This window comes from Lissotriton vulgaris, chromosome 1_1 (assembly GCF_964263255.1).
Source record: "Lissotriton vulgaris chromosome 1_1, aLisVul1.2, whole genome shotgun sequence".
NCBI classification, from domain to species: domain Eukaryota; kingdom Metazoa; phylum Chordata; class Amphibia; order Caudata; family Salamandridae; genus Lissotriton; species Lissotriton vulgaris.
In genome coordinates, this window is record NC_141685.1 from 1,591,145,866 (window position 1) to 1,591,166,171 (window position 20,306).

At 41.7% G+C, this 20,306-nt stretch overlaps 1 protein-coding gene across 1 annotated transcript in view; it reads left to right on the forward strand.

The window, feature by feature from the left end:
* Positions 1–19,817, forward strand: part of LOC147750852 (protein NEDD1-like) — a 590,100-nt gene extending 570,283 nt beyond the window's left edge. The window contains exon 17 of the mRNA XM_086937113.1: positions 19,622–19,817. Within this exon, the coding sequence (XP_086793239.1) occupies positions 19,622–19,738 (117 nt within the window). The 3' untranslated portion in view covers positions 19,739–19,817. The remainder of the gene's footprint in view (positions 1–19,621) is intronic.
* Positions 19,818–20,306: the final 489 nt, after the last annotated feature.

Consider the following 20,306-nt stretch of genomic DNA (forward strand, 5'->3'; position numbering starts at 1 on the left):
AGTTTTGGACAAGAAACACAAACAAATTTACTCCAGAATCCCTTTTTTGAAACTGTTCCCAGAGAGAGTAATCTCTCAGTCATTGGTGTTCTAAATAGTGACATAATAATTTTGCCTCTTTTAATTCCTAGGAAACAAGAGAACTGGCTTTGTTACTCTGTGATTATTTTAGTTTTTTTAATCGAGCATTATGATTTGTAGCAGAGTCGAGCCATTGGGAAATTTCTTCTTTTTTTTTTTCCTTTCAGCGATATCCACTTGATGGCTAAATGTAAGAGCCATGTCACTGAATATTTTGTTCATTTTAGATAATGCAGTTCACAAAAAGATTTAGTAACCGTTTTACTGCTGACCCTTTGACATGAGGCAAGAAAATTCAATGTGGTCAGTAGATGTTTTGACCAGATGCATGGTATAAACTGTAAGTCAGTGATCTCTAGATTATGATGAGTTGAGTCCAGTCCAGAAGAAGGAAATGTCCCTTTAAATATAGTTTGAAAAAGAGATGTGTTGATTACATTTTAAAGAATTAATTAACTAAGAGAATTCCTGGCCTTTAGGTCTTGCCCTGTCATTGTTAACCCAATAGTTTAAGCCATTGAGAATCAGCCACTAGTGTGTAATCAACAGATATAATAAAACTGTTGAGGGAAGACTCCTATATAGATGGGGTGTTCAAAGGTCAGGAGCCAGAGTATGGTCAGTTAGGTTAATTCAATATTTATAATTAAAGAATAAACTTCTGGAATGGGGTTGGTTTACTTTGACCTTCCAGTGAAATATGGGCACCACCTCTCCCTCTTTTTTAGCTTCAATCTATTCTGGTATAAAATATAGTTATTGTTGAGTAATGGGTATTTTGTCAGACATTTATTGAGATCTCTATGCGTCACCCTATTTATGGCTTAAATCCTAAAACAGCTGGTCATTCTGTCAGACATTTGTTTATATTTACTATGTCATTCCCTATCTCTGGCTTAAACCTATTTACGGCAGTTTTTATGCCTTTTTATGTATTGTATTAATTTTAATCGCAGTTATATAATGCTGCTGTAAGATCCTGGATGTTGATAAAGATGCAGCTGACACAGGATTGGATTGAGAAGAAGCTCAGGTTTTATTGGAGATAAAGGAGACACATCCAGATCTCATCCAAGCTCAAAGTCAAACAGCCCACAGCTTGTAAAGATACATTCTAGTAGCTATGGTAACCAAATAGAATACATGACATCATACAGTGTGAATCAGAGAGGATGCTACACATAATCCCCCCTAAAAAATAAATAAATAAATAAATAAATAACTAACAAAGGGAAGAACACCTAAAATTGTAAAACATAAGGTAAACAATCAAGCTTACATCAAGAAACATAGTCTTTTAAATGAGAAGGTCTCTTGGTGGTCCTGGAAGAATGTCGATACGCCTTAGGAACTTCATGATTGGTGTCAGGTCGGGAGCCATCAGCATCCATTTTAAGCTCAGGAGCAGAAGACCCGTGATTGCCAGATAAGACACAAATTCTATTTAAGTTCCATATTCTATGGTCTAAAGTCCTCACAGCATTCTTAAAGACTTTTATAACTTTTATTGGTTCAGAGAATTTGATTTTTTTACCAGGAAGTTTAACAACTACCATGTCACCAACCTTCACAGGCGTTGCTTTAACAGCATGCCTGGAATCGAAATAAAGCTTTCTGTTGGAGGATTTCAAAATCTCTTTCTCTCGCCAATTAAGTTCATTACTCGAATCACCATTTTTTGGACAACTAGCAATTTCATCACTCAAATCTCTTACCCATGTTGGTTCCAACAAAGTGCAAGGGGACCTACCCCTAAAAAGAACAAAGGGCGATTTGCCAGTTGAGGAGTGAGGAGTGAATCTATAATTTTCAACCCTTTTAAGAACTTGTTCTTTCCAATTGAGGCCCACCCCTTTAGCCCAGGAAATGGTTTCTTTGAGTACTTTGTTAAATCTCTCCACCACACCATTTGTTTCTGGGTGGTAAAGAGCACATTTTTTATGGACTATACCACATCTGAGTAAGAAAGACTCCATTTCCCTGGAAACTAATTGAACCCCATTATCAGTGAGTAACGAATGTGGGAATCCTTCCCTGGCAAAGAGGGACTCTAAGAATCTTATAACACTGCTAGTCTCAATGTTTGAAGTGAGATGTATTTCAGGCCATCTGGAAAATAAATCCATTAATACAAAAATGAAAGTTTGCTGCCCATCAGTGTAAATGGGGCCAAGGATATCAAATGAGACCTCTTTCCACGGCCCACTCGGGAGATTTCTAATAATCATGGGTTGCACTCTTACAACTTTGGATTTATCACTCAAGTTACAAACCACACAATCCCTGATAATACGCTCAATGTGCAAGTCCATGCCTGGCCACCAGTAGGATGAGCGAACTCTTTCCTTAGTTTTTGTCATGCCAGAGTGTGACTCATGAGCCAGATCAATGATGTTTTTGCGTAATTCAGAGGGAGGAACCAATCTAGTCCCACGAACCAACAAATCATTACAAACAGCCAATTCGTCTTTCACCCCCCAGAATTTTGCACACTCAGCACATCCCTGTTTCTTGGAATGCCAACCCTTCTCTAAGAGAGACATCACCTCAGAGAGAACGGGATCAGATGATAATTTAGAACGCCACTCAGATTCATCAATGACTTCAACAGATACTGGGCAAACTTGATGTTTATCTTCCTCACAGTCATCATCTAAAGGTACGTCCTTTGAAATGTCAACCAACCTTGACAAGGTGTCAGCCACTCAATTCTGAACACCTGGTATGTATTTTATAGTAAAATCAAATTCTTGAAGTGCAATAACCCATCTGGTTATTCTACTGGATACTAAATCAATACCTTTTTCTGAGAAAATCTCGCATAGAGGCTTGTGATCAGTCTTGATTATGAGTTTACTTCCCCACAAGAATTTCTTGAATTTTTTGACAGACCAATATACAGCCAGAGCCTCTCGTTCAATAACGGAATACCGAGTTTCAGGGCCCTTAAGACCACGTGAGGCAAACATAATGGTATCTAAGACTCCATCATTCTCTTGTTGGAGAACAGAACCAAGTCCTTTGAGACTGGCATCGGTAGTAAGAATAAAAATCTTTTGAGGGTCAAAGCTTCGAAGATTAGGAGCTTTCTCAAGACCCTTCTTTAACGTCTGAAATTCAGACTCACAAGTGTCATCCCAAATGAATTCAGACCCTTTTTTTAACAAACTTCTCAGGCCTACACACTGACTGGCAAAATCTTTAACAAACTTATTGTAATATTCTACCATACCAAAGAATTTCATCAATTCTTCTCTGGAGGAAGGGGGGGGCATCTTAACAATTGTATCCACTAAGTTGGCCTTAGGGGCAATACCATCTTTTGAAATTGTGTGACCTAAATAATGAATTGATGAGACACCAAAATGACACTTCTCAATCTTGATGGTGAGGTTGGCTCTTTCAAGTCTACTAAGTACATCAAACAGGACAGATTCATGCTCAACATCATTCCTACCAAAAACAAGAATGTCATCTTGGTAAACACATACTTTATAACAACCTTTGAGAACTTTCTCCATAATGCGCTGGAATACAGACGCCGCTGAAACAAGGCCAAAGGGCATTATGACAAATCTAAAAGTCCCAAAGGGAGTGATAAAAGATGTAAGATTCCTTGAAGACTCTTCTAACTCAATCTGGTGGTAAGCAGAGGCTAAATCTAACGTGCTAAATACCTTTGCATTGTTCACTTTAGTCAAAAGATCAGAGATGTTAGGAAGAGGGTATCTGTCACTGATAACGCACTTATTCAATTGTCTCAAATCAATGCATAGACGCAAAGAACCATTGGGTTTGCGTGCGGCCACCACGGGCGCAATCCAATCAGTCCCTGTAACTTCCTCAATGATCCCATCCAACTTTAATTTTTCCAATTCACTAATCATCTCATCTCTGAGGGAAATGGGAACAGGTCTAGGCTTGCAAGCATAGGGTTGAGACCCAGGCCTTAATGGAATTTCAAGCTTGAAGTCTTTGAGGCACCCTAATTCATCTCTAAACACTTTAGGAAATTGCATCTTGATGCGTGACAATAACTCAACATTAGAATCAACTTGGACAGAGTTGACAAGCTCTTTAAGTATTATTGGATTGGGACCACTGGGATCCAACATTATGTGAAGATCACCCTGGTGGAACCAACTGATTATACTATCACCCTTCTGAGAAACATAGATTTTGCCAACAGTATAACGACTTTTATACTCAATACGTCCTGTAAAGCATCCCATAAGAGGAATAAGTTTACCTCCATAAGCTAACGGACGAATGTCAGCTCTAGCTAATTGAGTCTTTTTGGATAACTTACCCAAATAAAAACTTCTAGAAATAATAGTTATTTTGGCACCAGAGTCAAAAAGAACATCCGTTGACTCACCCTCAATTTCAATGGTGTCAATAGGACAGTTTCTTTGATCAGCTGTGGATGTGACTTGAACAATAACTTGTCCACAGACAAAGTCTTCTTCTAGACATTCATCTTCAACGAATTTTACAGAAGTGGAAGGGGTTTTACTTCTGCATAACATTGAAAAATGACCCTTCTTTTTGCATTTTGAACAAACCGCATTAAAAGCAGGACATTTCGTGTCATTCGCATAATGACCAATTTTGTCGCACCTGAAACATTTGGGTACAAAGGGTTTCTTTTTAGAATTTGAAGGGGTGGTAAACCCAGAAGGGTTTTTGTGAGTCAGGTATAGTTTTCTTAATAACGTGAACAGAGGGTTGTTTGTCTTTATTCAAGGTGTCAACACACTTTAGAGAATGTTCAACTCTTTTGGCTAGTTGTAGAACCTCATCTAAAGATGGTTCATCTTTTAACCAAAGTTCATCTCGAACCTTTTCAAAATTACAACCAACCATGAACTGATCTCTAATTCTTTCCTCAATTGAAGTGTCAAATTTACAAGAGGAAGCTAATTTTCTTAACTGCGTGACATACCCCTCAATAGTTTCCCCTTCATTTTGTAACCTTTTAGCAAATTGATATCTTTCCAAGATTGTACTAACCTTGGGTAAATAGTGATTATCTAACTTCTTCATGCAAATTTCAAACTCGTTCAGATTTCTTTCCTCCTCAGCAGTAAGTTCAGCTAAATGGTCAAATACATCTTGGCCCTCTGACCCAAGACAATGAAGTAGGAGAGAAGTCTTGCGTTCAGCGCTCAGACTAACCCCACAAACTTTAGCATAACGTTCGAATACCTTTTTCCATTTTTGCCACTTAATAGGAGGATCCCCAGGAGACGATAGAAAGAATGGGGCGGCAGTAACATTCTGCATGGTTGTCTAAGCAGTATATATGAAAAAAAAACAATCACCCTAGTCACCTGAAAAGGAAGAACAGCTTAAAGAGATAAAAACACTATTTGTAAATGTAAATTAATAATAAATAAAGTGGAGTAGTACAGTATATGATATATGATAACTTGCGGTGAGATGCAATCAGGAAGCAGTTCCACAGAGTCCTTCAGATGAATAGAGTTCTGGAGGCATGAAAAACAGTTTTGTTGAGATAGTTGAGTCTCCCTTTTCTTCAGCTGCCGACTACGCCAATGTAAGATCCTGGATGTTGATAAAGATGCAGCTGACACAGGATTGGATTGAGAAGAAGCTCAGGTTTTATTGGAGATAAAGGAGACACATCCAGATCTCATCCAAGCTCAAAGTCAAACAGCCCACAGCTTGTAAAGATACATTCTAGTAGCTATGGTAACCAAATAGAATACATGACATCATACAGTGTGAATCAGAGAGGATGCTACACATAATCCCCCCTAAAAAATAAATAAATAAATAAATAAATAACTAACAAAGGGAAGAACACCTAAAATTGTAAAACATAAGGTAAACAATCAAGCTTACATCAAGAAACATAGTCTTTTAAATGAGAAGGTCTCTTGGTGGTCCTGGAAGAACGTCGATACGCCTTAGGAACTTCATGATTGGTGTCAGGTCGGGAGCCATCAGCATCCATTTTAAGCTCAGGAGCAGAAGACCCGTGATTGCCAGATAAGACACAAATTCTATTTAAGTTCCATATTCTATGGTCTAAAGTCCTCACAGCATTCTTAAAGACTTTTATAACTTTTATTGGTTCAGAGAATTTGATTTTTTTACCAGGAAGTTTAACAACTACCATGTCACCAACCTTCACAGGCATTGCTTTAACAGCATGCCTGGAATCGAAATAAAGCTTTCTGTTGGAGGATTTCAAAATCTCTTTCTCTCGCCAATTAAGTTCATTACTCGAATCACCATTTTTTGGACAACTAGCAATTTCATCACTCAAATCTCTTACCCATATTGGTTCCAACAAAGTGCAAGGGGACCTACCCCTAAAAAGAACAAAGGGCGATTTGCCAGTTGAGGAGTGAGGAGTGAATCTATAATTTTCAACCCTTTTAAGAACTTGTTCTTTCCAATTGAGGCCCACCCCTTTAGCCCAGGAAATGGTTTCTTTGAGTACTTTGTTAAATCTCTCCACCACACCATTTGTTTCTGGGTGGTAAAGAGCACATTTTTTATGGACTATACCACATCTGAGTAAGAAAGACTCCATTTCCCTGGAAACTAATTGAACCCCATTATCAGTGAGTAACGAATGTGGGAATCCTTCCCTGGCAAAGAGGGACTCTAAGAATCTTATAACACTGCTAGTCTCAATGTTTGAAGTGAGATGTATTTCAGGCCATCTGGAAAATAAATCCATTAATACAAAAATGAAAGTTTGCTGCCCATCAGTGTAAATGGGGCCAAGGATATCAAATGAGACCTCTTTCCACGGCCCACTCGGGAGATCTCTAATAATCATGGGTTGTACTCTTACAACTTTGGATTTATCACTCAAGTTACAAACCACACAATCCCTGATAATACGCTCAATGTGCAAGTCCATGCCTGGCCACCAGTAGGATGAGCGAACTCTTTCCTTAGTTTTTGTCATGCCAGAGTGTGACTCATGAGCCAGATCAATGATGTTTTTGCGTAATTCAGAGGGAGGAACCAATCTAGTCCCACGAACCAACAAATCATTACAAACAGCCAATTCGTCTTTCACCCCCCAGAATTTTTCACACTCAGCACATCCCTGTTTCTTGGAATGCCAACCCTTCTCTAAGAGAGACATCACCTCAGAGAGAACGGGATCAGATGATAATTTAGAACGCCACTCAGATTCATCAATGACTTCAACAGATACTGGGCAAACTTGATATTTATCTTCCTCACAGTCATCATCTAAAGGTACGTCCTTTGAAATGTCAACCAACCTTGACAAGGTGTCAGCCACTCAATTCTGAACACCTGGTATGTATTTTATAGTAAAATCAAATTCTTGAAGTGCAATAACCCATCTGGATATTCTACTGGATACTAAATCAATACCTTTTTCTGAGAAAATCTCGCATAGAGGCTTGTGATCAGTCTTGATTATGAGTTTACTTCCCCACAAGAATTTCTTGAATTTTTTGACAGACCAATATACAGCCAGAGCCTCTCGTTCAATAACGGAATACCGAGTTTCAGGGCCCTTAAGACCACGTGAGGCAAACATAATGGTATCTAAGACTCCATCATTCTCTTGTTGGAGAACAGAACCAAGTCCTTTGAGACTGGCATCGGTAGTAAGAATAAAAATCTTTTGAGGGTCAAAGCTTCGAAGATTAGGAGCTTTCTCAAGACCCTTCTTTAACGTCTGAAATTCAGACTCACAAGTGTCATCCCAAATGAATTCAGACCCTTTTTTTAACAAACTTCTCAGGCCTACACACTGACTGGCAAAATCTTTAACAAACTTATTGTAATATTCTACCATACCAAAGAATTTCATCAATTCTTCTCTGGAGGAAGGGGGGGGCATCTTAACAATTGTATCCACTAAGTTGGCCTTAGGGGCAATACCATCTTTTGAAATTGTGTGACCTAAATAATGAATTGATGAGACACCAAAATGACACTTCTCAATCTTGATGGTGAGGTTGGCTCTTTCAAGTCTACTAAGTACATCAAACAGGACAGATTCATGCTCAACATCATTCCTACCAAAAACAAGAATGTCATCTTGGTAAACACATACTTTATAACAACCTTTGAGAACTTTCTCCATAATGCGCTGGAATACAGACGCCGCTGAAACAAGGCCAAAGGGCATTCTGACAAATCTAAAAGTCCCAAAGGGAGTGATAAAAGATGTAAGATTCCTTGAAGACTCTTCTAACTCAATCTGGTGGTAAGCAGAGGCTAAATCTAACGTGCTAAATACCTTTGCATTGTTCACTTTAGTCAAAAGATCAGAGATGTTAGGAAGAGGGTATCTGTCACTGATAACGCACTTATTCAATTGTCTCAAATCAATGCATAGACGCAAAGAACCATTGGGTTTGCGTGCGGCCACCACGGGCGCAATCCAATCAGTCCCTGTAACTTCCTCAATGATCCCACCCAACTTTAATTTTTCCAATTCACTAATCATCTCATCTCTGAGGGAAATGGGAACAGGTCTAGGCTTGCAAGCATAGGGTTGAGACCCAGGCCTTAATGGAATTTCAAGCTTGAAGTCTTTGAGGCACCCTAATTCATCTCTAAACACTTTAGGAAATTGCATCTTGATGCGTGACAATAACTCAACATTAGAATCAACTTGGACAGAGTTGACAAGCTCTTTAAGTATTATTGGATTGGGACCACTGGGATCCAACATTATGTGAAGATCACCCTGGTGGAACCAACTGATTATACTATCACCCTTCTGAGAAACATAGATTTTGCCAACAGTATAACGACTTTTATACTCAATACGTCCTGTAAAGCATCCCATAAGAGGAATAAGTTTACCTCCATAAGCTAACGGACGAATGTCAGCTCTAGCTAATTGAGTCTTTTTGGATAACTTACCCAAATAAAAACTTCTAGAAATAATAGTTATTTTGGCACCAGAGTCAAAAAGAACATCCGTTGACTCACCCTCAATTTCAATGGTGTCAATAGGACAGTTTCTTTGATCAGCTGTGGATGTGACTTGAACAATAACTTGTCCACAGACAAAGTCTTCTTCTAGACATTCATCTTCAACGAATTTTACAGAAGTGGAAGGGGTTTTACTTTTGCATAACATTGAAAAATGACCCTTCTTTTTGCATTTTGAACAAACCGCATTAAAAGCAGGACATTTCGTGTCATTCGCATAATGACCAATTTTGTCGCACCTGAAACATTTGGGTACAAAGGGTTTCTTTTTAGAATTTGAAGGGGTGGTAAACCCAGAAGGGTTTTTGTGAGTCAGGTATAGTTTTCTTAATAACGTGAACAGAGGGTTGTTTGTCTTTATTCAAGGTGTCAACACACTTTAGAGAATGTTCAACTCTTTTGGCTAGTTGTAGAACCTCATCTAAAGATGGTTCATCTTTTAACCAAAGTTCATCTCGAACCTTTTCAATATTACAACCAACCATGAACTTTGAAGTGTCAAATTTACAAGAGGAAGCTAATTTTCTTAACTGCGTGACATACCCCTCAATAGTTTCCCCTTCATTTTGTAACCTTTTAGCAAATTGATATCTTTCCAAGATTGTACTAACCTTGGGTAAATAGTGATTATCTAACTTCTTCATGCAAATTTCAAACTCGTTCAGATTTCTTTCCTCCTCAGCAGTAAGTTCAGCTAAATGGTCAAATACATCTTGGCCCTCTGACCCAAGACAATGAAGTAGGAGAGAAGTCTTGCGTTCAGCGCTCAGACTAACCCCACAAACTTTAGCATAACGTTCGAATACCTTTTTCCATTTTTGCCACTTAATAGGAGGATCCCCAGGAGACGATAGAAAGAATGGGGCGGCAGTAACATTCTGCATGGTTGTCTAAGCAGTATATATGAAAAAAAAAACAATCACCCTAGTCACCTGAAAAGGAAGAACAGCTTAAAGAGATAAAAACACTATTTGTAAATGTAAATTAATAATAAATAAAGTGGAGTAGTACAGTATATGATATATGATAACTTGCGGTGAGATGCAATCAGGAAGCAGTTCCACAGAGTCCTTCAGATGAATAGAGTTCTGGAGGCATGAAAAACAGTTTTGTTGAGATAGTTGAGTCTCCCTTTTCTTCAGCTGCCGACTACGCCAATGTAAGATCCTGGATGTTGATAAAGATGCAGCTGACACAGGATTGGATTGAGAAGAAGCTCAGGTTTTATTGGAGATAAAGGAGACACATCCAGATCTCATCCAAGCTCAAAGTCAAACAGCCCACAGCTTGTAAAGATACATTCTAGTAGCTATGGTAACCAAATAGAATACATGACATCATACAGTGTGAATCAGAGAGGATGCTACAGCTGCTCTCATTTTGATGGATTTGATTGTCCAAATAAACAATAATTTATCTTGAAACTTGTTGGGTAGTGCAGCTCAAATGTCTGGAGTGGTTTTTTCAGCGGGTTGAGTTTCAGGTGAAAGTAAATATATTGGGTTTTCCGTATCTAACCGATTTAATTATTTTTTTGCTTAACTAGGGAAGCGAGTGTTTAAATAAATGACCCAGAACTCATCTAGGGGCATGGGGATAGTGCTCATATGCTGTACCTAAGTTTCTGAAAGTTATATTTATAATAGGAGAAGTGGGCTAAATCAGTGTCTCATTCCCCTTTAACCCCTTCCATGCTGATGACGAACCCCAGCCGTCATGCACTACGGTGCTCGTGTGCTGATGACGGCTGGGGTTCGTCACGGCCCGCCCCTGTTCGTGTTGTTTACAGCACACCAGGGGAATCGCGGCCGCATGGAAGGGGTTAAATTAGCTAAGATGTCTGACCTAATTTATACACTTACGGAGGGGTGGGTGAGTCAGTGCACAGGTATAGTGACTGGTCTTAGCCGGGTACAAACTGGCTTGCCTTTGGCACACCTGCTGCACCGTTGATGCCAAACTGAATTTAAATAGGGCTAGACAATGCTTGCCCATCAAAGCAAGAGCACGCCCTTCAAAAATGGAGGCTCAGTATGTGCACTTTGTTTAAGAAAAGAGGGCCGCTGCCACTCCATCTGCGAGAAGTGGATTGAGAAATCTGATATACCCAACAAGTGTCGGTGAAAAACACTGACAGACAGACATACATAGCACACTAAAATTCAGTAGTTGGGTAAGAAACATGTGCAAGATCAGTTTAAAAAGCAGCAAATTGTAGTATAGCGCCCCCTCACTCACAGTGCTTCTCACCAGTTGAAAGAATGGATTACGAAGAAATAACGAATCTACATCCACACTTTACTTTTGTTAGTGCAGTTGTATTGACAGAAAATGTGAATAGGGAATGGCTGGTTTTTTGTGTGGTGTTGTGATCTGTTAAAAGACATAAAGTGGAGTAGATGAAAGGAATTCTCCAGACTCGTAATTAATCCTCAATTAAGCTTATCTGTGGGTTGCTTGAAGCATATTACATTCATTAATGTTTACAGCTGATGTGGCGTATAAGAAGCCTATCCCTAGCAAAAATAATAAGACAGCTGACCTGGACTGGGTAATAATGGATGAGCAGGAAGAAAGGCATTTCAACATCTGGGACCCAGATACTGACTTTGGAGAGGGTGGTTGTGAAAATAGGTAAAATACTGGGGAGTCTGATGTTGTGGCATGATGTGGGGACTTGACATATGGCATTGAAGTACAATATGTGCTAAAGCTGGGTGGCACAACTAGTGCAGTGCCCTAGGATTATCTGAACAGCATGAAAAGGTGACTTACCCTTCAAACACAATCCTAAGGTGCTGTTCTCCTGTCTCACATTGTGGATGATCTCAAGAGGTCTCTTGTGCTTCCCAAGAGCATATCATGTATGTCTGGGTTTCCTGCTTATCCTCTCTCCTTCTCCACTGCCATACTCCCACCAGATGCTGGTTCAATGAAGAGTGACTTTGGTTTATCACAGCACATACTGCCTATCCGTGGTCGCTCCTTCATAAGGATCAATCCCTCCCAGAATTCCCAGCTGCGAATTCCGACAACAGTGACAGACAATTCATTGGTTACCACTTGCAAATTTCTGTTAGTACCATAAAACCATGACCATTGCTGTTTCTAACACTGATTGATGTTTAAAATGCGGAAGATATATGCAACAGGTCCAGAGATGATCACCATTGTGTGACCGTGCTGCTAGGCGCAGAGAGATGCAGCGCCTAGATCTGTACGGGGAAGGGGCCTACAAGTATTCTTCCAGTGCAAGAACTCCATATGGACCTTGCAGCAGCATCGGAACCGCCACTGCATGATGCATCCCCAACGCAGGTCCTCTCATCGCAAACCGAAATCCTTTTTGTGGTGTGTTTACACGTTGTTACTGTCAGAAGTGTTTACATATTGCCTCTAAGTCTGATTGTGGTTTCTGCTTGAGTAGGGTTACACCCCGCTCAACCAGTAACTCAATTTCCTACAAAAGGTTAATTCTAAGTCATTTCTATTGAGCACAAAACTGTTCACAGTAGATAATTGCACCTAGGACAGTAAAAGCACCAACCTCCTGTTCTTCATACAGCAGTCTTTCAGCTAAACATACACCCACGTACTAAGTTAAGTCAAACATTTTTTTATCTAATAACGATGTCTACAGGAGGTAGGTAGTCCTTTGTGTGAAGGCAGGACAGACCCTGTTCAAGTGTAAGTAGGGCTCTGCCCAGTTCAGTTTTTACATTTTGTCAGTGATGGCCCATCAAGGCACACCTAAGCTCTCTAGTGTGTATGGTATCTATGAGGAATACACAAAGCACAGCTGGCAACTACACCCAGTCATGTGACTTAAAGAAAGGCTGCAGGCACTAAGGGCCATATGTATCAATCTCCCCTTTTGCGAATCTGAATTAGCGATTTTTAGCGAATTGCAATTTCAGAATCACAAAACGCTATGTTTGTGAAAAATCAAAAAAAATTGCGATTCTGTAAAAATCGCTATTTTCATTGTGACACCCCCAAATAGCGATTCCTTAACGGAAAAAAATGCTAAATTGCGAATTTCGCAAATCTGAGAATCGGAACCTCAGGTGCAGCTTGATGACATCACAACCAGGAAGTGTGACTACCCGTGCTGCACCTGAGTTTCTGAAGCAGAGTCAGAGATAAGGAGTGGTGGAGAGTGAACACTGCAGTGGTGAATACAATGGCAGACACTGGAGACATGGCCAGCCAGGACACACAGCAGCAGCAGGGGGAAACCCAGAGGAAAAGGAACCAAAAGTTTTCTGAATCCGAGTTGGAGGTGCTCATACAGGAAATGATGACAAGATATGAGCTCCTATCTGGGAAGAAATCACTCCGGGTGCCTGAGACACGCAAGCTGCGCATATGGGCAGAAATCCAGAAGAAAGTGAATGCTGTTGGTGTCACACACAGGAGTGTGGAAGACTTAAGAAAGCGCTGGTACGGTATGCGCCAGCGCTCCAAGGAGAAGGTGGCTGCCAGGTTGGAGCAGTCCAGGAAGACTGGTGAAGGGACCTCCACTGCCACTTACTCCACACCTCTAGAGGAACTGGTGGAGGGAACCCTGCTTCCAGAAAGTGTAATGGGTGTGGCCGACCTTGATAGCTCCGACCCCCCAGTACCAGGACATGGTAAAAAGCATGCCATCACACCGCTGACCCCCCCCCCCCCCGCCAACTACGCCCACACATCCAGCAGCGACCCAGGGGCAGGACAAAACTAGAAGTCCAGTGTAGGTACACAAGCACACACTGCAATGCATTATGGGAGATGTAGTCACATGCACATTACAGGGCTGCATTTACACCCAGCCAGTCCCCAATAACATGTGCACATCAGGAACGGCAAATACGAGACACATGTAATCCCAAACAGTGGTATTTAATAATTCACAAGTGCAAGTCAGAACAGTAAATAAATGTGCTTTTACATCAGCAGCACCATCTGGAACACAGGCAACTGGCAGTGGAAGACAGGGCGATTCCCCTAATAGAGAAGCAGCAGGGCAAGAGGAGGAAACGGAGCAGGACAGCCCTGTGCACCCTCCAAAGTGCCGCAGGAGACATGCAGTGCCACCACTACCCCCATTGGAGGATGAGGCCAGGATACCGATGATGATGTCCAAACTGACGCAACACAGCCAGAGCCACAACACCATGCACGTGCTGATCCCATCCCAACAGTCCAAACCAGGCGCAGGTCTCGTGCATCCGGCAGTGCTGCAGATCCAGGGGATGACACAGTGTTCGGCGGACTGGAGATGCACATGTTGCCAGTAAAGCGCCTGTAGGCCAAAAATATAAAAGCATTTCAGAGGGAAGTCAGGACAGGCTTCAGGGGCATGACTGGTGCCCTGGAGGCACTCTGTGCCGAACTTAAGGCAGACCGTGCTGCTAGGCGCAGAGAGATGCAGCGCCTAGATCTGTACACACGTGCGGTGAACCGCCTGTCCTCTGCTACCAATGTACTTTCAAGGCGCAGCATCTGCATGCAGTGCGAGGTGGCACACAACAGCCAGGACGTTGCAAGGGCCCTGGTCCAAATAACATCTGCTGTTGATGAGCTGTGGGCCGTTCGCACTATTGGGCCAGGAGTCCTAACTCCCACAGATGAGGACGCTCAATCAGGAAGGAGCAGCATCACCCCCCCCACCCACCATGGATAGGCGCCGTAGTGGCCGTACCAGTAGGCCTAGTGGGCCAAGTGAGGAGGGCACTGTGCAACCCTGAACAGGGGCTTCCTCCCGACAGCGCCGCATATCAGGTGCACTAAATAGGAACACTGGATGGGTGCAGCTAGCCACATTACATTGAAACTTGCTCCTGATGAAAGACTTGCACTGCGACTGTAACATGTGCTGGACATTGGGAGAGACATTGTGTGTCACTCAGGCTGTGTGACATCATTCCTCCTGATGTTAAGGAATAAAACACAGTCTCACAAATGATATCTAGCATTGTGTCATATTTTCTTACTTAGAAATAGTTGTGTGTATTCTCTTCTCGCCTCTGCCGGCCAGCAACTGCACCAACTACAGCAGCTGGCATGCGTCCTGGAGCTGACCCCTCCACATTTGATGAATCTGATTCACTGAGCTCCACCGGTGTGCCTTTCCTGGTGGCGCTGTTGTGCAGCATGGCACATGCTACCACTATCTTGCAACAGGTCTGGGGGTTGAATTGTAGTGCCCCTCCACTCTTATGTAGGCATCTGAATCTGCTCTTGAGTATCCTGAATGTCTGCTCAATGGTGCCTCTGGTTGCTATGTGGGCGCTGTTGTACCACCGCTCCCGAGCGTTGCCTGGATTGAGGTAGGGTGTCAGTTTGAAGTCACGGACCGCATACGCACTGTCACCTGGGGGGTGGGAGAATTATGGTTAAACACTGTCCTGCACATGCTATCCTTAACAAGTGTAGCCTCTGTTAAAATGCATTTACCTAGTAGATATCCCTCACCAAACTCACCACTTGTGATTCGACGGTGTATCCCACTGTGACGGAATATGAAAGCGGTGTGCGTGCTGCCTGGGAATTTAGTGACCATGCCTGTGATGATATTTGGCATCACACACCACCTGTATGTCCAGGTAATGGCAGGATTTGTGATTCCTGAACACGTACTCATTCTGGGAGGGGGGGATATTGCAATGTGTGTCCCATCCATGCATCCAATGACGTGAGGAAATTGGGCTATTTGATAGGAGTCCTGCTTGGTCTGGTCTAGTGCCTGTGGGGTGCTTTGGAAGTGAATGTGGTGATGCAGCTTCTGTACCATGGCATCAAGGAAAGCGTTGAAAAAGTGTGAAAGTGCACTCTGTGATACCCCTCCTGCTGAAGCTATCACCCCCTGGAAATTACATGATGCCAAGAGGTGCAGTGAGCACAGGACCTGGATGTGGGTGGGGATGGAGTGTGTCCTGCGTGTGGGGTGTTCAAGTAAGGCTTTGAGTTCCTCAATTAAATCAAGGACGCTCTCTTCATCCAGTCTGTAGTGTGTACAGATGTCCTCCTCAGTCCGCTGGAACATGGTAATGGAATATCCTCTCCTGGCGTCTCCTCTGGGCAGCAGCTCTGAGTCGCAGCCTCCTGCCTATCACGTACAGCCCAGCCATTGTGGAAAGAGTCTGTTGCATTGTGGGACTCCTTAAATAGTTTGCACCTGGTTACCACCTGCTCCTACTTGGGATTCTCTAAATTGGGAATTTCGTGAATTTGCTAATTGCGATTTTTTTCATATATTCGATAGCGATTTCCTATTATGCGATTTCCCGTATGCGATTTTCGCTAACTGAGAAATCACAAAATAAGGAATCGCTAGCGAATTTGCAGAATTCTGGGTCCCGCAACATAAGGAATCGCTATTTTTGCAATAAGATTGTGCATCATACATTGGAAATAGCGAATTTTTAATCGCAAACGCGTTTTTTTGCGATTTGCAGCGTTTGCGAATAAAAATTAGCTTGATACATATGGCCCTAAATGGCTAAGGCAGGAAATGGCAACTTTCTAAAAGTGGTATTTTCTATTTTTGTAATGTAAAATCCGACTTTACCATAAGATAGAAATTTCCATTACAATTCTAAAGACACCAAACATTAACTGTCCACCTGTTCCCATTTGAAAGTTACAGTTTATTATATGTAATAAGGTAACTCCGATATTATCCTAGAGGAGAAGCAGACCTTGCAGTAGTGAAAAACAGATTTACTCTACTAGCACATGTAAAACCTAAAAGTACATGTCCTTTTTAAATATATTGCACCCTGTTCTGTGTGCTGTTTGGGGCCTTCTCTAGGGCTGACTTATATGTATAAAAAAAGGAAGTTTTGGGCCTCGCAGAAGGTTTATTTGCCTGGTCAAAATGGCAGTTTAAAACTGCACAAAAAGGGTGCACTAGCAGGCCTGACACATGTTTAAATGGCTACTTAAGTGGGAGGCACTATCAGTACTAGGTGCCCTCTAGTAGCATTCAGTTTACAGGACCTATGTACATGTATTACCACTTTATTGGGGACTGATAAGTAAATTAAAGATGCCAATTGGGTGTAGGTTAATTCTACCATGTTTAGAGGTAGAGCACAGGTATGTCCGCACTAGTTAGCAGTGGTAAAGTGCACAGAGCCCTAAGACGACCAACACAAGATCCTAAAAATATGGAGAAGTAAGGCAAAATGTTTGGGGGAAGACCCCCTAAGGCTGACAGGTCTAACACTTTATTAATGTATTTTTGTGCTGCCATTATGGATAATTGTTAATAAGCTAGTGGGGTTTGCTCACTAAATGTGGAGGACTACCTTTGTGAAGCATTGTGCAAACGGATTAAACAGAGCATTTGAACCTTGATAGGAGGAAAAGGAATGAGATACTTGCAACTTTTTGTGATCCATATATATACACTTTTGTTACTGTAGAACCATAGCCGAGCATATTAAAGGCACCATTTGTGTGCATGACTGTATGCTTTGTGTAGGTGCGTGCTACTTGGGCTATTGGGGAGCCAGGAAGAGGATAATGCAGCAGAGCATTTCTTAAGGGAAACTCCTAGGATGGGCCCCACAAACATTTGTATTTTTCTGGAAATAGTGTTTATAAGTTTACAATTTGGAGAGTCTACAGGGCCAGGAACTACTGGATAGCAGGTACTAAAGGTGCAAAGTATTAAGAGTGGGGCAAACATGGTCTCTGTTTTGAGGGTGACCATTCCTATAGGCAACATGTTCCCTGATAGAGCTAGTGCAATGCATTTACTTCTAATACTGATATCATGCAATTTATTAATTTACCTATTAGTAGATTGTGTATACCTTTAATATATTTAGGTCGCATTGCTTATTTGTTGGTGAATGTTTGGTTAATTAAGTCAATTTTTAGGTTGTTTTAACAAGGAAACAGCCTCAACAACGTGGCTTGAACCATTCTGTGCCTTTACAATCGGGTCAGAATCATGAATGCATCTTTCCAAAACATCACTTTACCATGCGTGCGTCTTTACAATGCATTCCTTTACCACGCAAGTTGTTACGACGAATTGCCTTGTGTAAAGTGTTGTCGGACCGTTGTTGGACTTCAAGTCTAACACTTTCTCTACTGCTGCACAGACTGGAGTTAGAATAGTAAATTATACTATTCCAAATGCCAACGCTTATCCTAAGGCAAGTCGTTGTAAGGACTTGCGTGGTAAGGGAATGCGCTGTAAAGACGCATGCGTAGTAAAGGAATGCATTGTAAAGATGTTGTTGTGGTTCTGACTGCGTTGGAATGCATGGTAAATGCATGCAAGGTTTAAACATACAACCGTTTTATCCATTTACTTTTTAATGATTTGTTTAATGTAATGTTATGTGTTCATTCTTCCTCAATATAGTTTAGAATCTAGAAGGTTAGAGTAGTGGCACAGAGTCTGTCCTTCATTTGCTTTCAAATCCTTTTCACATTTTTGAAAATGTGTGCTCCGTCTTTACCACCAGTGCCAGAAGAATGGATAGAGAAAAAGCACTAATGCCCCAACAGTCCTTCCTTTTGGTGTTAATGCAATACTGGTGGCTAGGCCTTCAGCCCCTCTTTATTGTTTCAAGGACTGAGGTTTATAGAAACAATGCTGCTCTTCTATGTTTTTTTGAGGATCCTGGCTCATCACCCTGTATTCTGGAGCTGCTGATTGCACGGCAGGTGGGCACTATTTCACTGTTGCTCACAGGAATGAAAAAGGCAAATAGACCAAGGCAGACAGTGGAAAAAGGACAAAGAAAAGTGGCTGGGTGTCTTTTAAGCAACATAGTCCCTGTGGGGGTGGTCTGACCACGAATCACTGCCAAGGCATGCTAAGTGCATGAGGGGTTCGAGGGGAGCAGGGGACCAGTGAGCAAGTGCTGTGAATGCTAGTGGACTAGCGCTATAGACAGCTGCTGCATCCACACCAGGACGCAGGATCCCAGGCAGTCCAAGCATCACCTGTTTGGGCCAAATTACGCGTGGAGATAATGGTGGCCCCATTGTGAGGCTCTCCTTGGGACGTCATTATTAAGACCCGAGACACTATTGAGAATGAAGACCAGTAGCGTGGAAGTAGGATGTGGAAAGTGCTGTTCTAAGCTGGTGAAAGGGTTAAGCTGGCAGAGGGATCAGCTGGTGAAGGATGGGCTGTAGTTTGGCCTGGGTTGGTAAAGGCCCACTCCAGCGACTATTCAATGCTATGCTAAGACTAGGAGGCTGAAGAAAAGGGAAACACTGAGCTGGTCTGCCACAGAATTCTGTATCGCTTAGGCTGAAAAGGGATGGCATAGTGGCTGGACTGCAGTCTGGTCGGGTTTGAGAACGCACACTCAATTGTGAAAGGAAAGGGATTTTCTAAAGTGCTACACATGTAATGTTTGTGGTATTCAGCTGCTGGTTAATTGCTGCATATGTCCTATTGTGTTTAAACTTAATTCAAGTCGAATTGCATGGTAGGCACAATGGAGCAAAATATTGCTTTGATGTAAACTTGCCTATTTAATCTTTAATCAAACTCGTGCGTTATTGTGTTGAATATTTGAATTTTAATACTAATATTTTATTTCTCTTTCAGAATGAGATACACGCTTTCATTGACGCATATTTTGTAAATGATGATTTGATACTTGAAACCGAGAAGCTTCGAGAAGAGAACAAACGATTACGAAAGCTTTGCTCTAAACATGTTTAAGAAAACTAAATACTCCTGTTAATTGAAATTAATAAAATATATTTCACTAAGCACATACATTAAATCGAGCTTTACTATCTAATATAAGCGGACCATCATTCATTGTTATGCAATAAATTCCCACCGCGCATCTACTTCTTCACCACAAGTGTTTGTAGATAGAGATGTGAGGCAACCTTGCCCTGACGAATTGTAGACACAGAACATCTGACAGAAGAAGCTTGCTTGTGAGCTGAGGGCCCCAGAGTGTCAGGACGAAGGTTTTCCCCTTTTTTTGCGTTGTATAGTGTTGGCTTGTGACATTTTACCAGTTTGTAGCATTCAAATGTTTATTTCCCGCTGGGCTTCTCTGTGGTACTAGCTGGTGGAGTGTGGCTGAAAGGTCTAGGTGCTCTTAAGAGAACTTGCAGTACCTGCTCACCAGGAGAAAGACCTAAAAGAGGCCCTGAAATCTAACTATAGCGAGGGGGTATCCCTGGACATACAGGGGCCATAGTAGACATCTTTCAATAGCACATGTTCTCAGGTTGCTTTTGAAGGACACCAAGTTTGATATCGTGAGTCTGCT